This window comes from Colobus angolensis, unplaced genomic scaffold, assembly GCF_000951035.1.
Source record: "Colobus angolensis palliatus isolate OR3802 unplaced genomic scaffold, Cang.pa_1.0 Scaffold111, whole genome shotgun sequence".
NCBI lineage: Eukaryota > Metazoa > Chordata > Mammalia > Primates > Cercopithecidae > Colobus > Colobus angolensis.
The window spans coordinates 1,977,327-1,996,053 of record NW_012112142.1 but is presented as its reverse complement, the minus strand read 5'-3'; the positions used below and the strand labels follow the sequence as shown (position 1 = coordinate 1,996,053).

At 41.1% G+C, this 18,727-nt stretch overlaps 2 protein-coding genes across 2 annotated transcripts in view; one reads left to right on the top strand and one right to left on the bottom strand.

Moving 5' to 3' along the window:
* Positions 1 to 18,291, bottom strand: part of LRBA (LPS-responsive vesicle trafficking, beach and anchor containing) — a 785,611-nt gene extending 767,320 nt beyond the window's left edge. Inside the window, exons 1-2 of the mRNA XM_011956584.1 lie at positions 18,232 to 18,291; positions 17,464 to 17,893 (exon numbers count right to left, since the gene is read on the bottom strand). Of these exons, the coding sequence (XP_011811974.1) occupies positions 17,464 to 17,679 (216 nt within the window). The 5' untranslated portion in view covers positions 17,680 to 17,893; positions 18,232 to 18,291. The remainder of the gene's footprint in view (positions 1 to 17,463; positions 17,894 to 18,231) is intronic.
* A 50-nt stretch (positions 18,292 to 18,341) lies between these two features.
* LOC105522696 overlaps positions 18,342 to 18,727 on the top strand; it is a 13,864-nt gene continuing 13,478 nt past the window's right edge. The window contains exon 1 of the mRNA XM_011957274.1: positions 18,342 to 18,659. Coding sequence (XP_011812664.1) covers positions 18,342 to 18,659 — 318 coding nt within the window. The remainder of the gene's footprint in view (positions 18,660 to 18,727) is intronic.

Here is an 18,727-nt window from a genome sequence, read left to right as displayed (position 1 = left end):
TCCCGCGTAGCTGGGACTACAGGCGCCCGCCACCTCGCCCGGCTAGTTTTTTGTATTTTTTAGTAGAGACGGGGTTTCACCGGGTTAGCCAGAATGGTCTTGATCTCCTGACCTCATGATCCGACCGTCTCGGCCTCCCAAAGTGCTGGGATTACAGGCTTGAGCCACCACGCCCGGCAAGGGTGGAAATCTTGGGGACTGGAATCCAGAGGAGAAATCCCATTTCAGCTATGATGTTAACCAGTTGTGTGTGTGAGTATGTGTATGTATATATTTACATATATATATATAAATTCACACATACACATCCATATCAAAACTTCCCTAAACCTGAATTTAACATACAATTTAGAATAAATTAAGAAAAGGCTCTAAAAAGTGCCATTACATACTTAACGTGGTATTCTATATTTATCATCCAGAAGAATTTAGCATATAATCCTTATATTTGAAGTTCACTGTACAAATACATTACTCCAACACTCCAGTGTTAAGGCAAGCATCTAAAAGTAATAATTTGCTGGGTATGGTGACTCATGCCTGTAATCCCAGCACTTAAGGAGACCAAAGTGAGAGGACTGCTTGAGGCCAGGAGTGTCAGACCAGCCTGGGCAACACAACGAAACCCTGTCTCTACAAAAAAACAAAAGAACTAGCCAGGTATGGTGGCATGTGCCTATAGTCCCAGCTGCTTGGGAGGCTGAGGCTGGAAGATCGCTTGAGCCCAGGAGGTTGATGCCGCAGTGAACCATGATCACAACACTGCACTCCAGCCATGGGTGACAGGGCAAGACCCTATCACATGGCCAGGCACAGTAGCTTACACCTATAATATTAGCATTTTAGGAGGCCGAGGTGGGCAGATCACTTGAGGTCAGGAGTTTGAGACCAGCCTGGCCAACATGGCAAAACCCTGTCTCTTACTAAAATAAAAAAATTAGCCGGGCATGGTGGTAAACACCTGTAATCCTAGCTACTCAGGAGGCTGAGAGGCACAAGAATCACTTGAACCAGTGAGGCACTGAATCCGGGATGGGGTGGTTGCAGTGAGCCGAGATCGTGCCACAGCACTCCAACCTGGGAGACAAAGTGAGACTCTGTCTCAAAAAAAAAAAAAAAAGAAAGAAGAGGAAGAGGAAGAACAGGAAGAGGGGGAAGAGGAAGAGAAAAAAGAAACAACAACACAATTAAACACCACTACAAACTTACTAGAATAACTAAAATTTAAAACACTGATAATACTAAGTGCTGACAAGGATGAAGAACAACTACAGCAACTACATTACTTGTAGGAATGCAGCATGCTACAACCACTTTGGAAAACAGTTTGACCATTCTTATAAAGTTAAATATACATTTACCACACCAAGCACACTCTTCAGCATTCACCCAGGAGAAAAGAAAACATGTCCAAACAAAGGCCTATAGGCAAAGGTTTGGGGTAACTTACCCAAAGTAACTGGATAAACAAACTGTAGTTATATCCATAGAATAGAATACAACTCAGCAAAAATAAAAGAAACAAGCTACTTAATTATGCAATGACATAGAGCAATCTCAAATGCAATTTGCTAAGTACAAGAAGCTAGTCACAAAAGGCTACTTGCTACATGATTCCATTTTTATTCGACATTCTGGAAAAGACAAAATAACAGGGACAGAAATTAGATCAGTGGTTGCCACGGGATAGGGATGGGGAAGACAAAAACAACTACAAAGGGGTAAAAGGGAACTTTTTGAGGTGGTGGAAATATCTTATATCCCAAATGTGATAGTGTAAGTTATATGACCATATACATCAATCTACACAAAAGGGTGAATTTTATTCTATGTAAATCATACCTTAATAAACCTGACTTTTAAGAAGATGACAAAGACATTTGTAATCTCTGCCTTCAAGCTCATGATCTAGTGAGAGATATATATAAACACATAATTTGAACTAGGTAAATGCTATAGTAAGTTAGGAACAAAGTTCTGTGGTAGAATAGAGGAGGAACAAAGTCTGTCTTAGAGTGAGGCAAAGGATTCTCAGAGAAAATAACATGTAAGCTATGTCTTAAAAGTAACGAGGCCTGGTGCAGTGGCTCACGCCTGTAATCACAGCAGTTTGGGAGGCCAAGGCAGGTACAATCACTGAGGTCAGGAGTTCGAGACCAGCCAGTCTCTACTAAAAATACATAAATTAGCCGGACACGGTAGCGCGCGCCTGTAATCCCAGCTACTCACGAGGCTGAGGCTAGACAATTGCTTGAATTCAGGAGGTAGGGGTTGCAGTCAGCCAAGACTGCACCACTGCACTCCAGCCTGGGAGACAGAGCAAGACTCCACCTCAAAAAAAAAAAAAAAAAAAAAAAAGTAACGAGCATGACGATGACAGACCAAGAAGAAAGAAAAGCATCCAAGTAGAGAGAACAGTTGAGAGAAAAACACGGAGGTATGTAAAGGCAAGATTAGCCATGTGAGAGACAGTAAACAAAGTGTAGGATGAGTTAGAACCTCAGAGGTCATGCCATACATGACAAGATTTATGTCTTAGAAACATAAGTATAAATATCATGTGAGAAAATATATGGAGGTAATATGAATGACTGGCAGAGAACAAGAACAGTTTTGAAGGGTGTCACAATAATCCTAGAAAGAGATACCTGGGGTCTGAATTAAGGTTCAATTGAAAGGCTATTTAGTGAAAGACTACTTGTGGGAATGAGGAAGAAAAAAAAGTCAAGGTTAACTGAAATTTCTGCAAAGAACAAATGACATCAATAAGATGAGAAACATAAAAGGAAATACAGATTTGTTTGATAATCCAGGTTGGGGGAGAATCATCTGGCTTCCATTTTCCCATCTACTAACTCTTCCTTGTAGGCATGCCTTCTCTAACTAAAATTGATATTTATTATGACTTATCTACTTGAACTATTTTATCAAATAACTATAAGAAGTAAAAGCAACACAGCAAAACCTCAACAAAGTTTTTACAGTGTCTTAGAGACAGCAGAATAGTTATTTCAAAAGTAAAAATAAGGCCGGGCACAGTGGCTCACACCTATAATCCAGGCACTTTGGGAAGCCAAGGCAGGAGGACTGTTTGAGCCCAGGATATCAAGACCCTAGCCTGGGATATATAGCAAGACTCCACCTCTACCGAAAAACAAAATTTAAAAAAATTAAAAATAAGTTTTAAAAAAGAAAACATTGGGCAGTTTGGCTAGAGCATAATTATTAGAACAGATAATGAGAGTTTCTGGTTTTTCAAAAATTTGAATTGTAATAAAAGGAAATTTCAATGTTCTATTTCAATTTTCAGCAGCAAATAAATGTGTACATACAGGAACTTAAAGAATAAAACATAAATGAAAATAGGAGAGGAAAGAATAAATGTAAATACTGCATAAGCTTTCCAACTTAACAGGTTCCAAATTTGTCTTTGAAAATCAATTATGTGATGGCTGGGCAAGGTGGGCTCACAGTTGTAACCCCAGCACTTTGGGAGGCAAAGGCAGGTGAATCACCTGAGGTCAGGAGTTCAAGACCAGCCTGACCAACATGATAAAACCCCATTGTATTAGTCCATTTTCATGCTGTTGATAAAGACATACCCAAGACTAGGAAGAAAAAGAAGTTTAATTCGACTTACAGTTCCACATGGCTGGGGAGGCCTCAGAATCATGGTAGGAAGTAAAAGGCACTCCTTACATGGTGGTGGCAAGAGAAAATGAGGAAGATGCAAAAACAGAAACCCTGATAAAACCATCAGATCTCATGAAGTTTATTCGCTACCACAAGAACAGTATGGGGGAAACCACCCCCATGATTCAAAGTATCTCCCACGGGGTCCCTCCCACAACACATGGGAATTACGGGAGTACAATTCAAGATGAGATTTGGGCGTGGACACGGCAAAACCATATCACCCATCTCTACTAAAAATACAAAAATTAGCCTGGCGTGGTGGCAGGCACCTGTAATCCCAGCTACTCAGTAGGCTAAGGCAGGAGAATCGCCTGAACCTGGGAGGCAGAAGTTGCAGTGAGCGGAGATCATGCCACTGCACTCCAGCCTGGGCGACAGAGCAAGACTCTGTCTCAAAAAAATAATAATAATTTTAAAAAATCAAATATGTGAAATTTAGAATATACTGCCCCAAAGAAACAATATGACACTAAAGCATAGCTAAACAATACTAGGGTATTACACCAACCTGCTGAAGAACCAACGTCACCACCATCACCACCACCACCACTACCACTACCACTACCAAAGTACAGTGTTTAGGAGAACGGGGTGCTCTGAGGCTGCCTGAGGTGCAACATCTTTTGTGACCTTGACTGGGGTAATTAACTCTACAAATCTAATATTCCTCACCTTTAAAATGGAGATGATAAAATCACCTGCTCCGCAAGAGTTACTATGAAAATTAAAAGAGGGAATCTAAAGCACTTAGCACAGTCATCCATCTAACATGTATTTATTAAGCACCTACTACATGTCAGGTATATTTTAGGCCCCAAGGCCCTGGCAATGAAACAGTAAACAAAAAAGTCCCTACTCTTATGGAGCGTGTATTCTAATATAAGAAAACATGCAATAAAAAAAAAATCTGACGGAGTTAATGCTATGAAAATAAAGCAGGATATAAGAGATGAAGAGTAACAAGGAGAAGGATACTATTTTGGTAGTAGGAAAAGGTTCTCTAATAAGGCCACAAATTTTAACAAAGACCATAACAGAATGAAGAAGAGGGTCATACAGAGAACTGGGGGAAGAAATCACATCCATTTCTGGCAATATGGTAGACTAGATGCCCAGGAAAATATTTGTGATTCAAAATTTTTTAAAATGCTGAATATTAAACAAAACCAGAATAATATTTTTCATGAGTGGCTGAGCTGAAAGAAAGAAAAAACAACGGCCGGGCACGGTGGCTTAAGCCTGTAATCCCAGCACTTTGGGAGGCCGAGACGGGCGGATCACGAGGTCAGGAGATCGAGACCATCCTGACGAACACGGTGAAACCCCGTCTCTACTAAAAAATACAAAAACTAGCCGGGCGAGGTGGCGGGTGCCTGTAGTCCCAGCTACTCGGGAGGCTGAGGCAGGAGAATGGCGTCAACCCAGGAGGCGGAGCTTGCAGTGAGCTGAGATCCGGCCACTGCACTCCAGCCTGGGCGACAGAGCGAGACTCCGTCTCAAAAAAAAAAAGAAAGAAAAAACAACAAAGCATTGGTGAGCACTGAAACGAGCCTCTTCCCTGGGAGCATCCATCAATCCCCAGTGGGTTAGAAGTCAGTTTAAGGGACTGGTAAGAAGGACATAAAGGTTGGGGCCTAAACAAGGTGGGAAATCTGAAAAGCAGTACTCATTGGACGACCTGCAGAGGGGGGTAAACAACATGCTAAACAGAGATCACAGGTGGCATGTTTGCCTTTCCCAGTCTCAGTGGAAGAGAAAAAATGAAGTCACCCTTCTCTCACTCGTTTAAGGACAAAATTCATACTACCTATGTGGTCTAGAAAAATTCAAACTAAAAATTCAGTTTCAAGAGATTCTGGGTTGGAAGAGACTAGAGCATGACAGAAGCAAACACCAATCCAGTCAAGAGGAGTACACTAAACCCAAGCCTCCAGTGATATTCACAAATAAAAATCCATGGAAGATAATCTCACAATTAAAAAGAAATTCACGGCCGGGCGCGGTGGCTCAAGCCTGTAATCCCAGCACTTTGGGAGGCCGAGACTGGTGGATCACAAGGTCAGGAGATCGAGACCATCCTGGCTAACATGGTGAAACCCCGTCTCTACTAAAAAATACAAAAAACTAGCCGGGCGAGGCGGCGGGCGCCTGTAGTCCCAGCTACTCCGGAGGCTGAGGCAGGAGAATGGCGTAAACCCGGGAAGCAGAGCTTGCAGTGAGCTGAGATCCGGCCACTGCACTCCAGCCCGAGCGACAGAGCGAGACTCCGTCTCAAAAAAAAAAAAAAAAAGAAATTCACAAAATAATGAAAAAACAAGCCCCCAAGGATCAGCAGAACAAGCCTTTCAGAAACAGAAGAAACAATAAGGAACATGAAAATAATCAGATATCTAATATAAAAATGTTAATGTTTAAGGAAACAAAAGATATCAAAAATATGACTGAAAGAAACTGTAAAAAACATGAAACATTATAATTGCTTATTAACAGTCATACAATAATATTATAATTGCTTATTGATAGTCATACAATAATTAGATATTTGAGAGGAGATCATTCTAGGCAAAGGAAAAAATAAGTTCAAAGGCCCTAAGGTAAGAGTATGCCTGGCTTGTTTTAGGAAGTACAAAAGGGCCATGGCATCCCGAGTTGAGTAAACAAGGAAGAAAAGTGAGAAGAAATGAGGACGAAGAACTGGTACTTAGTAGGTCACAAAATACCTCAACAAATATTAGCTATTATCCCATAATTTCTGTTGGAAAATTTTGGATATTAGAAATAATAATGTCTTCTTTACCACTTCTGCATTAAATACAGAAGCCAGAGCAGAGCTACAGGGGATCTCAAGTAGGTTCAGAAGGAAATAAGAAAATATTCCTTTTCTATGAAGTGGGGAGAGTCTTCAGTAGAGGTCCCAGTACAAAGGAAGACATCTAGGTCTTGTGTGAGCAAGGTAGAAATGAAGTGATTCAGAAGACACACTTCTGGAAACAATAATGATCAACAACAACCAAAAAAAAAAAATTGAGATGAAATTACCATTTCAAAGTAGGAGACATTTCAAACTTGGGCATTAATTGGTAACCAGGACATCCTCATAGTACTCAAAAATTTCACAATTCAAGTTAACATTTACATTCTATGACAATGAGAATTTAGCATAAATGAAACTCCCAAAGATATGCCAAACTTTTTAACTATCCGATTTAATTCTTAACGTTTTCTAAATAGTTTCAAAAGACACTAACAAGCAGCAAAATAGTACTAATTTGATTTTTCTTTTCTTTTTTTTTTTTTTTTTTTTTGAGACGGAGTCCCGCTATCACCCAAGCTGGAGTGCAGTGGCCGGATCTCAGCTCACCGCAAGCTCCGCCTCCGAGGTTCACGCCATTCTCCTGCCTCAGCCTCCCGAGTAACTGGGACTACAGGCGCCCGCCACCTCGCCCGGCTAGTTTTTTGTATTTTTTTTAGTAGAGACGGGGTTTCACCGTGTTAGCCAGGATGGTCTCGATCTCCTGACCTCGTGATCCGCCCGTCTCGGCCTCCCAAAGTGCTGGGATTACAGGCTTGAGCCACCGCGCCCGGCCTTGATTTTTCTTTTCTTCCATATTCCTACCCTCAGACTAAGGCATTGTCTAACAAACCCATGAACAAAACACAAGTAATACAGGTTAAGAATAATATTCATAAGCCACAACTAGAGGTATGATCAATCCCTAAATATTAAAGAGTTAGTCATTCCATTTTTTCCCGATTAGAAAAATAACAGAAAATTGACTGGTAGATATCTTAAATACATAGAAACTACCATGCACCACTTGACACATGAAGAAATAGATGCAAAGAATCAAAGTATGCACTGTTAAATCAATGATAAAGTTATAAAATAATTCATTTTCTCAAAGCGTATCACTCTTAACAATGTTTCTAATTATCATAACCTAATACAACTCTTGAAAATTTAGTTAAATTAGGTTCCAATACAAGAACACAAGTTATATTAATAATCACACAGTATAACGTAGTACACACAAAATTCAAATTCAAACAACCTAAGTCCAAATGCCATCTTACTAACTATGGGACTTGAGCATCATTAATCACTCCAATCCTGTTTTCATGCTATAAATCAAGTTTAATAAAGTACGGCCCCATGGAGTTGTCACATGGAATAAATAAAACAAAGCCCTGTAAAACACGTTTATCAGCAGACCCAGATATACAACCTGACTTACATCTAGGTTTCATTCTATTATAACCGGATCATAAAGCAAAGCATTAATTTTTTTTATTTTTATTTTATTTTATTTTACTTTAAGTTCTGAGATACATGTGGCATTAATGTCAATCTTTCCTTCCAAAGCATCACTTAAATAACTTGATGTGACTGTTCACGCACAGTGCACTCAACACTATAGAATAAAGTCAGTGTCTAACAATAAATACTAGAAAGATACTTGTGCAATATGTTACACTCAATGTAGAACTTGGCTAAATTGAAAATTTTCTGAAATACTTTATGTAAATAAAGAAGCAGAGCAGTCCCTACAAATAGAAATGGCTCCTGAAATTTTTATGTCAAAAGTCATCTTGTCAATTTATGTGTAACATTCAAGTGACTACCAAATGGTCATCATTTGACTCACTCAAAACTACTTTGTTTCAAAAGTTCATCCCCACACAGATAAACATGTTAAAGATAGTACAATTCACTAAAAATAGTCAAGTTCTCTGTTCATACAAATGGGATTTCTATGCAGGTTACTTGTATTCAATCTAAATGACTAAGAACTTACAAAGACTTAAGATGATCCTGCAAGAAAGATGCTTAAGGGAAAAAAAAAGAATTAAGATAAAGCAGTATTTTGTTCTAGGCTGTTTATTTTAAGTGTGTAGCGGTTAGAGGGAAAAAAAACATGACTTCCTTTACATTATCCTAAAACATTCCACAATTCTTTTTCTTTATAATCTTTTTTGAGACAGAATCACGCTCTGTTGCCCAGGCTGGAGTGCAGTGGCGAAATCTCGGCTTACTGCAACCTCGGGGATCTCCAGGGTTCAAGCGATTCCCATGCCTCAACCTCCGGAGTAGCTGAGATTACAGGCATGTGCCACCACACCCAGTTAATTTTTGTATTTTTAGTAGAGACGGGGTTTCACCATGTTGGCCAGGCTGGTCTCCGACTCCTAACCTCAAGTGATCCGCCCACCTCAGCCTCCCAAACTGCTAGGATTACAAGCGTGAGCCACTGTGCCTGGCCAGTCTATTAACTGTAAAAGCTATGAAAACTTTTTTTTTCTTTTTTAAGACACAGGGTCTCGGCCGAGGGCGGTGGCTCACACCTGGTAATCCCAGCACTTTGGGAGGCCAAGGCGGGTGGATCACCTGAGGTCGGGAGTTCGGGACTGGCCTGACAGACATGTAAAAACCCTGTCTCTACTTCAAAAATTACAAAATTAGCCCGGCGTGGTGCATGACCGTAACCCCAGCTACTTGGGAGGCTGAGGCAGGAGAATCGCTTGAACCCAGGAGGCAGAGGTTGCGGTTAGCCGAGATCGCGCCATTGCACTCCAGCCTGGGCAACAACAGCGAAACTCCGTCTCAAAAAAAAAAAACACAGGAGATAGGGTCTTATTGTGTTGGCCAGGATAGAGTACAATGGCACAATCATAGTTCGCTACAGCCTCAAACTCCTGGGCTCATGTGATCCTGCCACCTCACCCTCTCGAGTGGGTAGGACTACTGGCACACACTACCATGTAGACCTGATTTTTTAATGTTTTTGTAGATATAGGATCTCACTATGTTGCCCTGGGTGGTCTTGAACTCCTGGCCTCAAGCAGTCCTCCCACCTGAGCCTCCCAAAGTGTTGGGATTATAGGCATGAGTGACGACACCCAGCAGGAAAATTCACTTAATTACTAAAATTTTAAAATACCACCTCCACACATAAAATCCCCCATGAATAAATCTATATTTTGTTTTGGTAATGCAAGGTTGCTTTCTAAGACAACAATTGCTCATCTACCTGTATGTATAAATACATGTAGGCATTTGGGAAAGAAGAAAAATGACTAATTTTCTCTTCATACAATTTCTTCAGTGATCTACACTAGAACTCCATTATCTGAAATTAACTAAGGTATTCCTAGGCAGAAAAATAACTTGGTCAATTGTAGCCTAGGTTGGTCCTATATTTATTCAATGGCTATCACGTATTCATCACTTTGTTATACCTTAGACTTTCAGCAGATAATGAACTGACATAACCCAAAAAATCATCACTTTACAAATGCCTGCAAATATTAGGTAAATATAACAAAAAATACTTTTCAATGTAGAACTGAGCTTGAGTTTGCAAAGAAAGAAAAAAAGGAAAATTCCCAAACCTAAAGTGAAGAAGAAACAGAAAAATAAGTATCTGAACTTCTATTACAACTGCTGAAGGGGCAAGAAAGAGGAAGCTAGTACTAGGGGGCTTGAATTTTATTTCCTTTTTAGAAACAAACAAAAAAAAGTATTTACTCAAGATGGGGAAGTAGAGATAAAAATCTCTACATAAATATGGGATCCTCAAAAGGTTGACCCTCAGTAAAAAAGTAGATTCTTCCTCTCCCCCACAAAAAAACTTCCCTGGCACAGGAAGTTACAAATAACTAGTCTTTGGCTGGGCTGCTGATTTCCCTTTGTTTTTTGGTTTTTTTTTTTAATTCAACAGAGATAGGGTCTCACTATATTGCCCAGGCTGGTCTTGAACTCCTGGGCTCAAATGATCTTCCTGCCTCTGCCTCCCAAAGTCCTGGGATTACATGCATGAGCCACCGTGCCTGGTCACTACTGATTATTTTTAAGTTTCCTCTGAGATAGTAAAATTCTGGGATGTTATTCACATAGGTTTTGAAATCCAAATGTACACTACTGGCATGAACAGCAAACCCCAGAGTGACAAATTTAAAACACGAAAAAAAAAGAATTTCAGGTATAATATACCCCCTAAGGCTCCAGGCAAACTTAATCCATATGTTCTATTAATAAACATTTCCTAAGCATATACTATGTGTCAAGTATGCTTTCTAGGGGCTAGGGATGCAATAAGCAAAACAGACAAATATCTCTACTCTTATGAAACATAAACAGTAGTCCCTCTTGATCTACACGGTATACACTGCAAGACCCCTAGTAGATACCTGAAACCACAGATAATACCAAACCCTATATACACTATGTTTTTTTGAATACACACATACTTATGATAAAGTTTAATTTATAAATTAGGCACAATAAGAGATTAACAACAACTGGTAATAAAATAGTACAGTTAGAACAATACACACAGTTCCCAACTTTTGACAGTTTGACTTACAATTTTTCAACTTTATGATGGTGTGAAAGCAATAAGCATTCGGCACAAACCTCAATTTAACAATGGAGTTACATCCCAATAAACTCATTTTAAGTTAAAAAGTCAAAACTATCATAAATCAACAAGTATTTTCAACTTACAATATTTTCAGCTTAACAATAGATGTCAGTGCATCAAGTCAAGGAGCATCTGTATAATTCACAATTACATGGATAGAAGGTTTGTACATACTGCAAACCTTATCAACCTCAGCATATGATTTTTTTTTCCTTGTAAGTCAAGAACTTCCACCTATTCACTTAAAAAAAGCGCTTTACAATGTCTCTGTGTCATATCCAAATTGCCAACATCACTACTCTTGTCCGGGACATTACTATGTAAAATAAGGGTTACTTAAACACTGCAATACCGTGACAGTCAATCTGACAGTGGAGAGGGCTACTAAGTGACTAAATGATAGGTAGCATATACATAGAGTATGGATATGCTGGACAAAGGGATGATTTGCATCCTAGGCAGGATGGAGCAGAATGCTTGAGATTTCATCACACTACTCAGAGCTGCACACAATTTAAAACGTATGAACTGTCAGGGACTTCATGATGGCTGACTAGAGGCATCTCCTACTTGCCTCCTTCACTAGGAATAACCAAAATAGTGAGTGATCACACTTGGAATAGATAATCCAAGAAAGAACACTGGAATTCAATAGAAAAATGACAAGAAACACCTAAAGCAAGGAAGGGGAGGAAAGCAAGACAGCCTGCTCGGCTGGGAGTCGAGAGGTGATCCTCACTGTGGGGAAAGAGTAAGTGAGAGACTCCCTGTGGTCCCCATTCCCACTGTGGACTCCTGCAATTCTAGCCATTGGGGAGCCCCTAGGACCTCATGGGCTCTGAAACTAACATAGGGATCTGTCTGGAAATGGCGCAACAGCATTACTCCACTGAGGAAAATTGCACTGGGTCCCATAATCCCCCTAAGTCTTAAGCAGCTACAATAAGGCACCATTTTGACAACCCAGCCCACAACAGACTGAGCACTGTCCTGGGGCCCAGTAGCTGGTGCACAGGCAGAAGAAAGAAACAGGCTGCCACCACCAGGACTGAGGCACAAGCTGGGCATGTGTCCCCCACTGCTGACCCCCAGTAGCAGCAGCACAGCACAGCCACTGATGCCCCTCACCCAATCATTCCAGGGCCTGGGAACCACCCTGTCCCTGCTTACCACAGTAGGTGTCTGCACATATCATTCGGGGGCCTGATGACACGCCAGCCCAGCTTCACCAGGTGGACATTTTTGTTTCAACCATATAAAAACTTTTAAAATATTTTCAAGAATATGTGTGTGAAAAAGGATGCTTTATAAAAAGTTAATATAACAGATTGACTCAACTAGGTCAGTATGGGAAATAAACAGTTTATTTTTCTATTAATTCACAAACAGGAAAAAAATATCTGATTTTCCAGTTCCCAAATGATTTCTCAGTTTAAAATAAATCAATTCAAAGGTCAACAAAACTGTATGCTTGCAGGAAGCTAAATTATCAAGTCTGTCACTTCTAGGAAACTATAGTGTTAAAATTTCACCAATTCACCCAAATTTATTTTAATTATCATTAACATTGATATATAACCAACAATATCTACTCATGACAGCTAGCAAAATCCCAGCTTGCTTTTTTACAAAAATTGATAACCTGATTCTAAAATTCACATGGAAATGCAAAGGCCCCAGAATAGCCAAATCTGTCTTGAAAAAGAAGAATAAAGAGGTCTTCCCTATTTGAAAATTCACCACAAAGCTTCAGTAATCAAAAAGCAATTTGGTACTGGTTTTAGAATAGACATAGAGATAAACGGAAAAGAATTGAGTCCAGATAAATCCTTACATTTATGGTCAACTGATTTTTGACAAAAGTGCCAAGGTAATTCGATGGGAAAAGAATAGCCTTTCAACAAATGGCACTCCTGCCGGGCGCAGTGGCTCACGCCTGTAATCCCAGCCCTTTGGGAGGCCGAGGCGGGCGGATCACCAAGTCAGGAGATCCAGACCATCCTGGCTAACAGGGTGAAACCCCGTCTCTACTAAAAATACAAAAAATTAGCCGGGCATGGTGGTACGTGCCTGTAGTTCCAGCTACTGGGGAGGCTGAGACAGGAGAATGGCGTGAACCCGGGTGGCAGAGCTTGCAGTGAGCCAACATGGCGCCATTGCACTCCAGCCTGGGCGACAGAGGGAGACTCTGTCTCAAAAAATAATAATAAAATAAATAAATAAATAAAAATTTTAAAGTGATGATTTAAAGTATACAGAAGATACATGTAACTTACATGCAAATACTATACCATTTTATACAAGAGACTGGAGCTTCTGAAAATTGTGGTATCCACTATGGGTTCTGGAACCAATCCCCCATATATCAAGGGGCGACTGTAATTACTTAATAAAAAAAAATCTTGAAAGTATGTATTTGTCACCAGCCCATGGGGAACACTATTCTTGAATTAAGTAGCACTGAACACCTTTAAATACCTGATGGAAGCCTTAAACTCAGCAGCAATTTCCTGAAAACATGCCAACATATATTAATTATTCTGGGTCTAAAAGTCTGACAAATTACTTTAAAATACAGATGAAAACAAAAGAAAATGGTTTTAAACTGCAACAAGAAAAATGTACAAGTTGACCTGAAGTTTGAAACACTTGACTACATTGGTGTATATTGTTAATCAAAATTTATCCACAAAATAGACTTGCAAAAGAAATTATAAACAGGGTAGTAAATTTCAAAGTAATTTATAACAGACTAAAGTCAAGCTACACTAGCAAAGTTGGGAGGTAGCACTTAAGAAAAAACTCTGGGCCAGGCACAGTGGCTCACACCTATAATCCCAGCACTTTGGGAAGGCCAAGACAGGCAGATTACCTGAGGTCAGGAGTTCAAGACCAGCCCTGGCCAACATGGTGAAACCTCATTTCTACTAAAAATACAAAAAAAAGTAGCTGGGCATGGTGGTGCGTGCCTGTAGATCCAGCTACTGGGGAGGCTGAGGCACAAGAATTGCTTGAATCCGAGCAGCGGAGGTTGCAGTGAGCTGAGATCGCACCACTGCACTCCAGCCTAGGTGACAGAGTGAGACTCCCTCTCACTTAAAAAGAAAAAAAAGAAAGAAAGAAAGAAAAAACTCTGGAAAAGTTATATGGCTCTACCATGTACTATTTGGACACCTCTGGAGGAGAGGAACTTGTTCAATTTTAACAGTATAAACTTTATTGTTTAAGTAGCTAATATTTAGGCCAGGCACGGTGGCTTAAGCCTGTAATCCCAGCACTTCAGGAAGCTGAGCAGGTGGATCACCTAATATCAGGAGTTTGAGACCAGCCCGGCCAACATGGTGAAACCCCGTTTCTATCAAAAATACAAAAATTAGTCGGGCCTCGTGGCACACGCGTGTGGTGCCAGCTACGTGGGAGGCTGAGGCAGGAGAATCACTTGAACTCAGGAGGCAGAGGTTGCAGGGAGGCAAGGTTGTGCCACTGCACTCCAGCCTGGGCAACAGACTGTGACTCTGTCTCAAAGAAAAAAAAAAAAAAAAAGACTATCAACTAGGAAATATTTAGGTACAGCAGTACTAACAATACTGAGATGGACTAATTTACATAATCCCAAGACTTTGGTTCCATTTTTTTTTTTTTTTTTAGGGTGTTGCTCTGCATGATTGTAGCTCACTATAGCCTCAAACTCCTGGGCCCAAGGGATCCTCCCACCTCAGCCTTCCAAGTAGCTGGGACTATAGGTATACGCCACCATGCCCAGCTAACTTTTTATTTATTTATTTATTTGTAGAGACAGGGTCTCACTATGGTGCCCAGGCTGGTCTCCAACTCTTGGCCTCAAGTGAACCTCCCAAAGCGCTGGGATTACAGGTATAAGGCACTGTGCGCAGCTGCTTCCAGAAATTTTCTTGAGTGGCCAAAACCCCAGATAATCCACGAAAGAGCGTGAAAAGTATTTTAAGGGACAATGGAAGGGGAGAAACTACTACCTAATATTCTCAGCAACTTTCCCTGCCCTACCTGACAAGCGAATGATATTGAAGAGGAGGGGTAACTAACTGAACAGACTTTTCTCTCTCCTTCTATCCAGTCACCCACTATCCTGTAAATACGCAGCAGCTTTGAAGGACTTAATCAATGACCTTAAAATCAAATCTATACCATGTCTACAGTTCCAGGAAGCATATAAGCTAACTACTGCTATAGAATTTGGATTTTCTTTAATGATAAAAATGCAAATGACTCACATTTGGTCATCCACTCCAACACAGCACATTCTAAAGAACAGGAGTTCAAATCCTCCTTCTGCCAAAAGATGTTGTGTCTTCACACACAAACAACTAATTATGGATTATATTACTACTACAGATTTCTGTTTCTCATTGAAGGCATATGAAGTTTTAAAAAAGGATAAAAAAATCAGAAAGGAAATGTTTCAAGTCTATTTTGAGGTGAAGCAATCAATTTACCATTTATCTTCTTCAGACTTATATATGAAAGCCCACACACATGCATACACACAAGATCCCCAAAATGTTGATAGCTGTTGAAGCTGCACAATGGATACCTGAGTTCATTATACTATTCTATTTTTGCATACATCAGAACATTTCCATAACATGCAGTTTTTTAAAATATGTATATGTGTGTCTATAGATGTTTATACATAAACTCCCAATAAACTGACATAGAAATATCCAATTGTTCAAAGTTTTCATGCTCCAAAAGTAAGTAAATATTTTTTTTTTGAGACAGTCTCTCACTGCCACCCAGGCTGGAGTGCAGTGGCACAATCTCGGCTCACAGCAACCTCCACCTCCTGGGTTCAAGCAAGCGTGTCCGGCTAATTTTTTTGTATTTTTAGTAGAGATGGGGTTTCACCATGTTGGCCAGGCCAATCTCGAACTCCTAACCTCAAGTTATGTGCCCACCTCGGCTTCCTGCAGCGCTGGGATTACAGGAGTTGAGTCACCACACCCAGCCAGACTTTCATCTAGCTACTTTTTATTCTACAAGTTGTACTGCAGGTGACCAGACCATTAGTGAAGGTCTAGTGAAAGAAATAATTAACTGCCCCAGAATAAAACAAGCCTAACCTTGAAAAGAGGCAAAGGGAAAGGTGCTAAACAGTTATTACAATTACTGCACGTTTATATTTGGTCCTGTTGTCCTCTAACACAGGTGGGTAGGTAGAAAAGGGGGAAGTATTTTAGGGCCAGATTTCCTTTTGATTTTTTAAGTTGATGGGCAAGACAGGCCGGAATAAAGAAATCTAAAAAGTCTCCATTATAAATTATAACCAAGAGAGGCACAATGGCGCATGCCAGTAGTGCCAGCTACTTAGGAGACAGAGTGGGGAGAATCACCTGAACCCAGGAATTCAAGACTAGCCTAGGCAACGTAGTGAGACCTCATCTCTAAATAAATAAATAAGTTAATGAATTAATTAAAGGTAGAATTGTATAATATATGAATTATACCTCATTTTAAAAACAATTTAAGCCATATACAGTGATGCATGCCTATAGTCACAGCTACTCAGAAGGCTGAGGCAGGAGAATAGCTTGAACCTAGGCGTTTGAGAACAACCTGGGCAACATACAGAGGACTCATCCCCCTCCCACCCCTGCCCAAAAAAAGCATTCATAGCTCATCTTAGTGTAATCAGCAATTTCCAATGACTATGCTTTACTGCTAGACATGAATTTATAAAACACACAAAGATTATACTGTAATCAATTCCTTTTTTCATATTGCCATTCAATTTTCACAAGATTACTTTAAATGTAATCCTAAATTCATCCCCAATTTAACTTTTGTTAGTTACATCTAAAAGTAAAACTAGTCAAAATTAAAAATACTAACTTTGCAGCAAATTAATCTTGCATCAGTACTACAAACAAAAATTTTTAAACTTATTGTAGCAAAACATAACTTCGACTGAATCAAAGACATTAATTCTCAAGTCCAAAAAAAGGTCAGGAGAACTTACTTAAAGTGGTAAAGGGAAACGCAGACTTAGGCATACATGCCAAGAAAAAAAAAAAAAATAGAGATAACTCCTCCGCTAGAACCTCCCCCCAATACTTTCACAGCAACAATTATTTCCTTAGCACAAAAGTGATGTGTTCACTTCCACAAAACCTGGATCATCTAAGTTTGCCCAATTCCCTTCAATCTAAAAAATTGATGAAATTGTTTCATTTAGGTTAGTAGAATTTTGTGTCCCTATACATGAAAAAAGTCACCATCAGTGTGAGTAAAGCACATGGCTCCAGCTTCAAGGTCTTGTTCCCCAACCCACTGAAAAGAGTATATGCTTATAAAATATTCATCGACTTACCAGGTTAAAGACAGTTTCTACAATGTCCCTATTGGATACTTCTCCAACTTCAACCAAACCGGTCAACACGGCAAATTTCATTCTGATGCCCCTGATGGGGAGCCCTGGTTTCAGAGACAATGCACCCCCTTCAGTAGGGGTTTCTTCTCTCCCTCCACCTCCCCCGTCATCACCTGTTGGTGGTGGGGAAGGGACACGATTGTCTTCGCTAGCCATTGCTAGCGAAAAGGACAACTCAGAGTCACCCTTGGACAGCAGTCGCTGCACTGGTAATGAGCACAACACACGCAATGCAAAACGAAAGGGTCTCTCTTCCAACTTGTGGAGAAACCCCAAAGCAGTTGATGTGGAAAGTCCTTGGCGTCGCCCTCCTCCTTTTGGAGAATATTTGTCCAATCTCTCTCCCCGAGGCTGACAACAACGCCAAACCCTATTGGAAGATTAAATATATGTTAAATAGGCTAGGTTTTGTTTTAGGGTTTTGAGGGGACAAGAGAGAAATAGTTATTGTCGGTCAAATAAGTTACTAAAGGCACCCCACTACTAGCCACCCGCTTCTCCCTGGGTCAAAGAGCTGGGTTCTGGGTGAAGGCAGGTCCAAGAGGCCCCGCACAGGCTCACTCCTCCCCCACTCTCGTGCAGGTTCTAGGCGCAGGGTAACCTCTCCTCACAGGTGCACCAGAAAGAGAAACAGTCGCGGGGAAAGGAGGGATCGGAGGAAAGAAGGGGACCCACAAGCTATCACAGAGGTAGAAAGTTCCTCCTCACCCAGATACTCCGGACTCGTCCTCACCCCCCGCCCAGGAGCAGCGAGACGGAGGTGGCGGCGGAGATCCAGGGCAGGAAAAGGCGGGGGAAGGGGGCGGTGATTATTCTAAATGCTCGGCCCAGTGGGAGGAGTGAAGCACCTCTCTCAGGCACCTGAGATTCGACGGGAAGAGGCGGGGAGGTGTGTGTGGTGGCAGGAAGGGAGGGGAGCGGCCAGAGAAACCCGGCGGCGACCGCAGGGAGAAAGGGGAGGACAGAGAGGTCAGTGCACCTGGTCGCAGCCTCCAAGTTTCCCTAGTCCGCTCCCCGGGAGTCCGCGGCTGCACAGAACTCCATGGCTTCCTGGCCCGCCCCGCCCCTGCGCTCAGCCTTTGCAAAAGCAGCCGCTGCTGGCGCTACGGACGCCGCGGCTGAGGCTGCTGCGAGTGGTGAGGATGCTACTGCCACAGCTAGCCCAGCCACGGCTCGCGCGGCTTTCCTGTGCCCACTGAAGCTG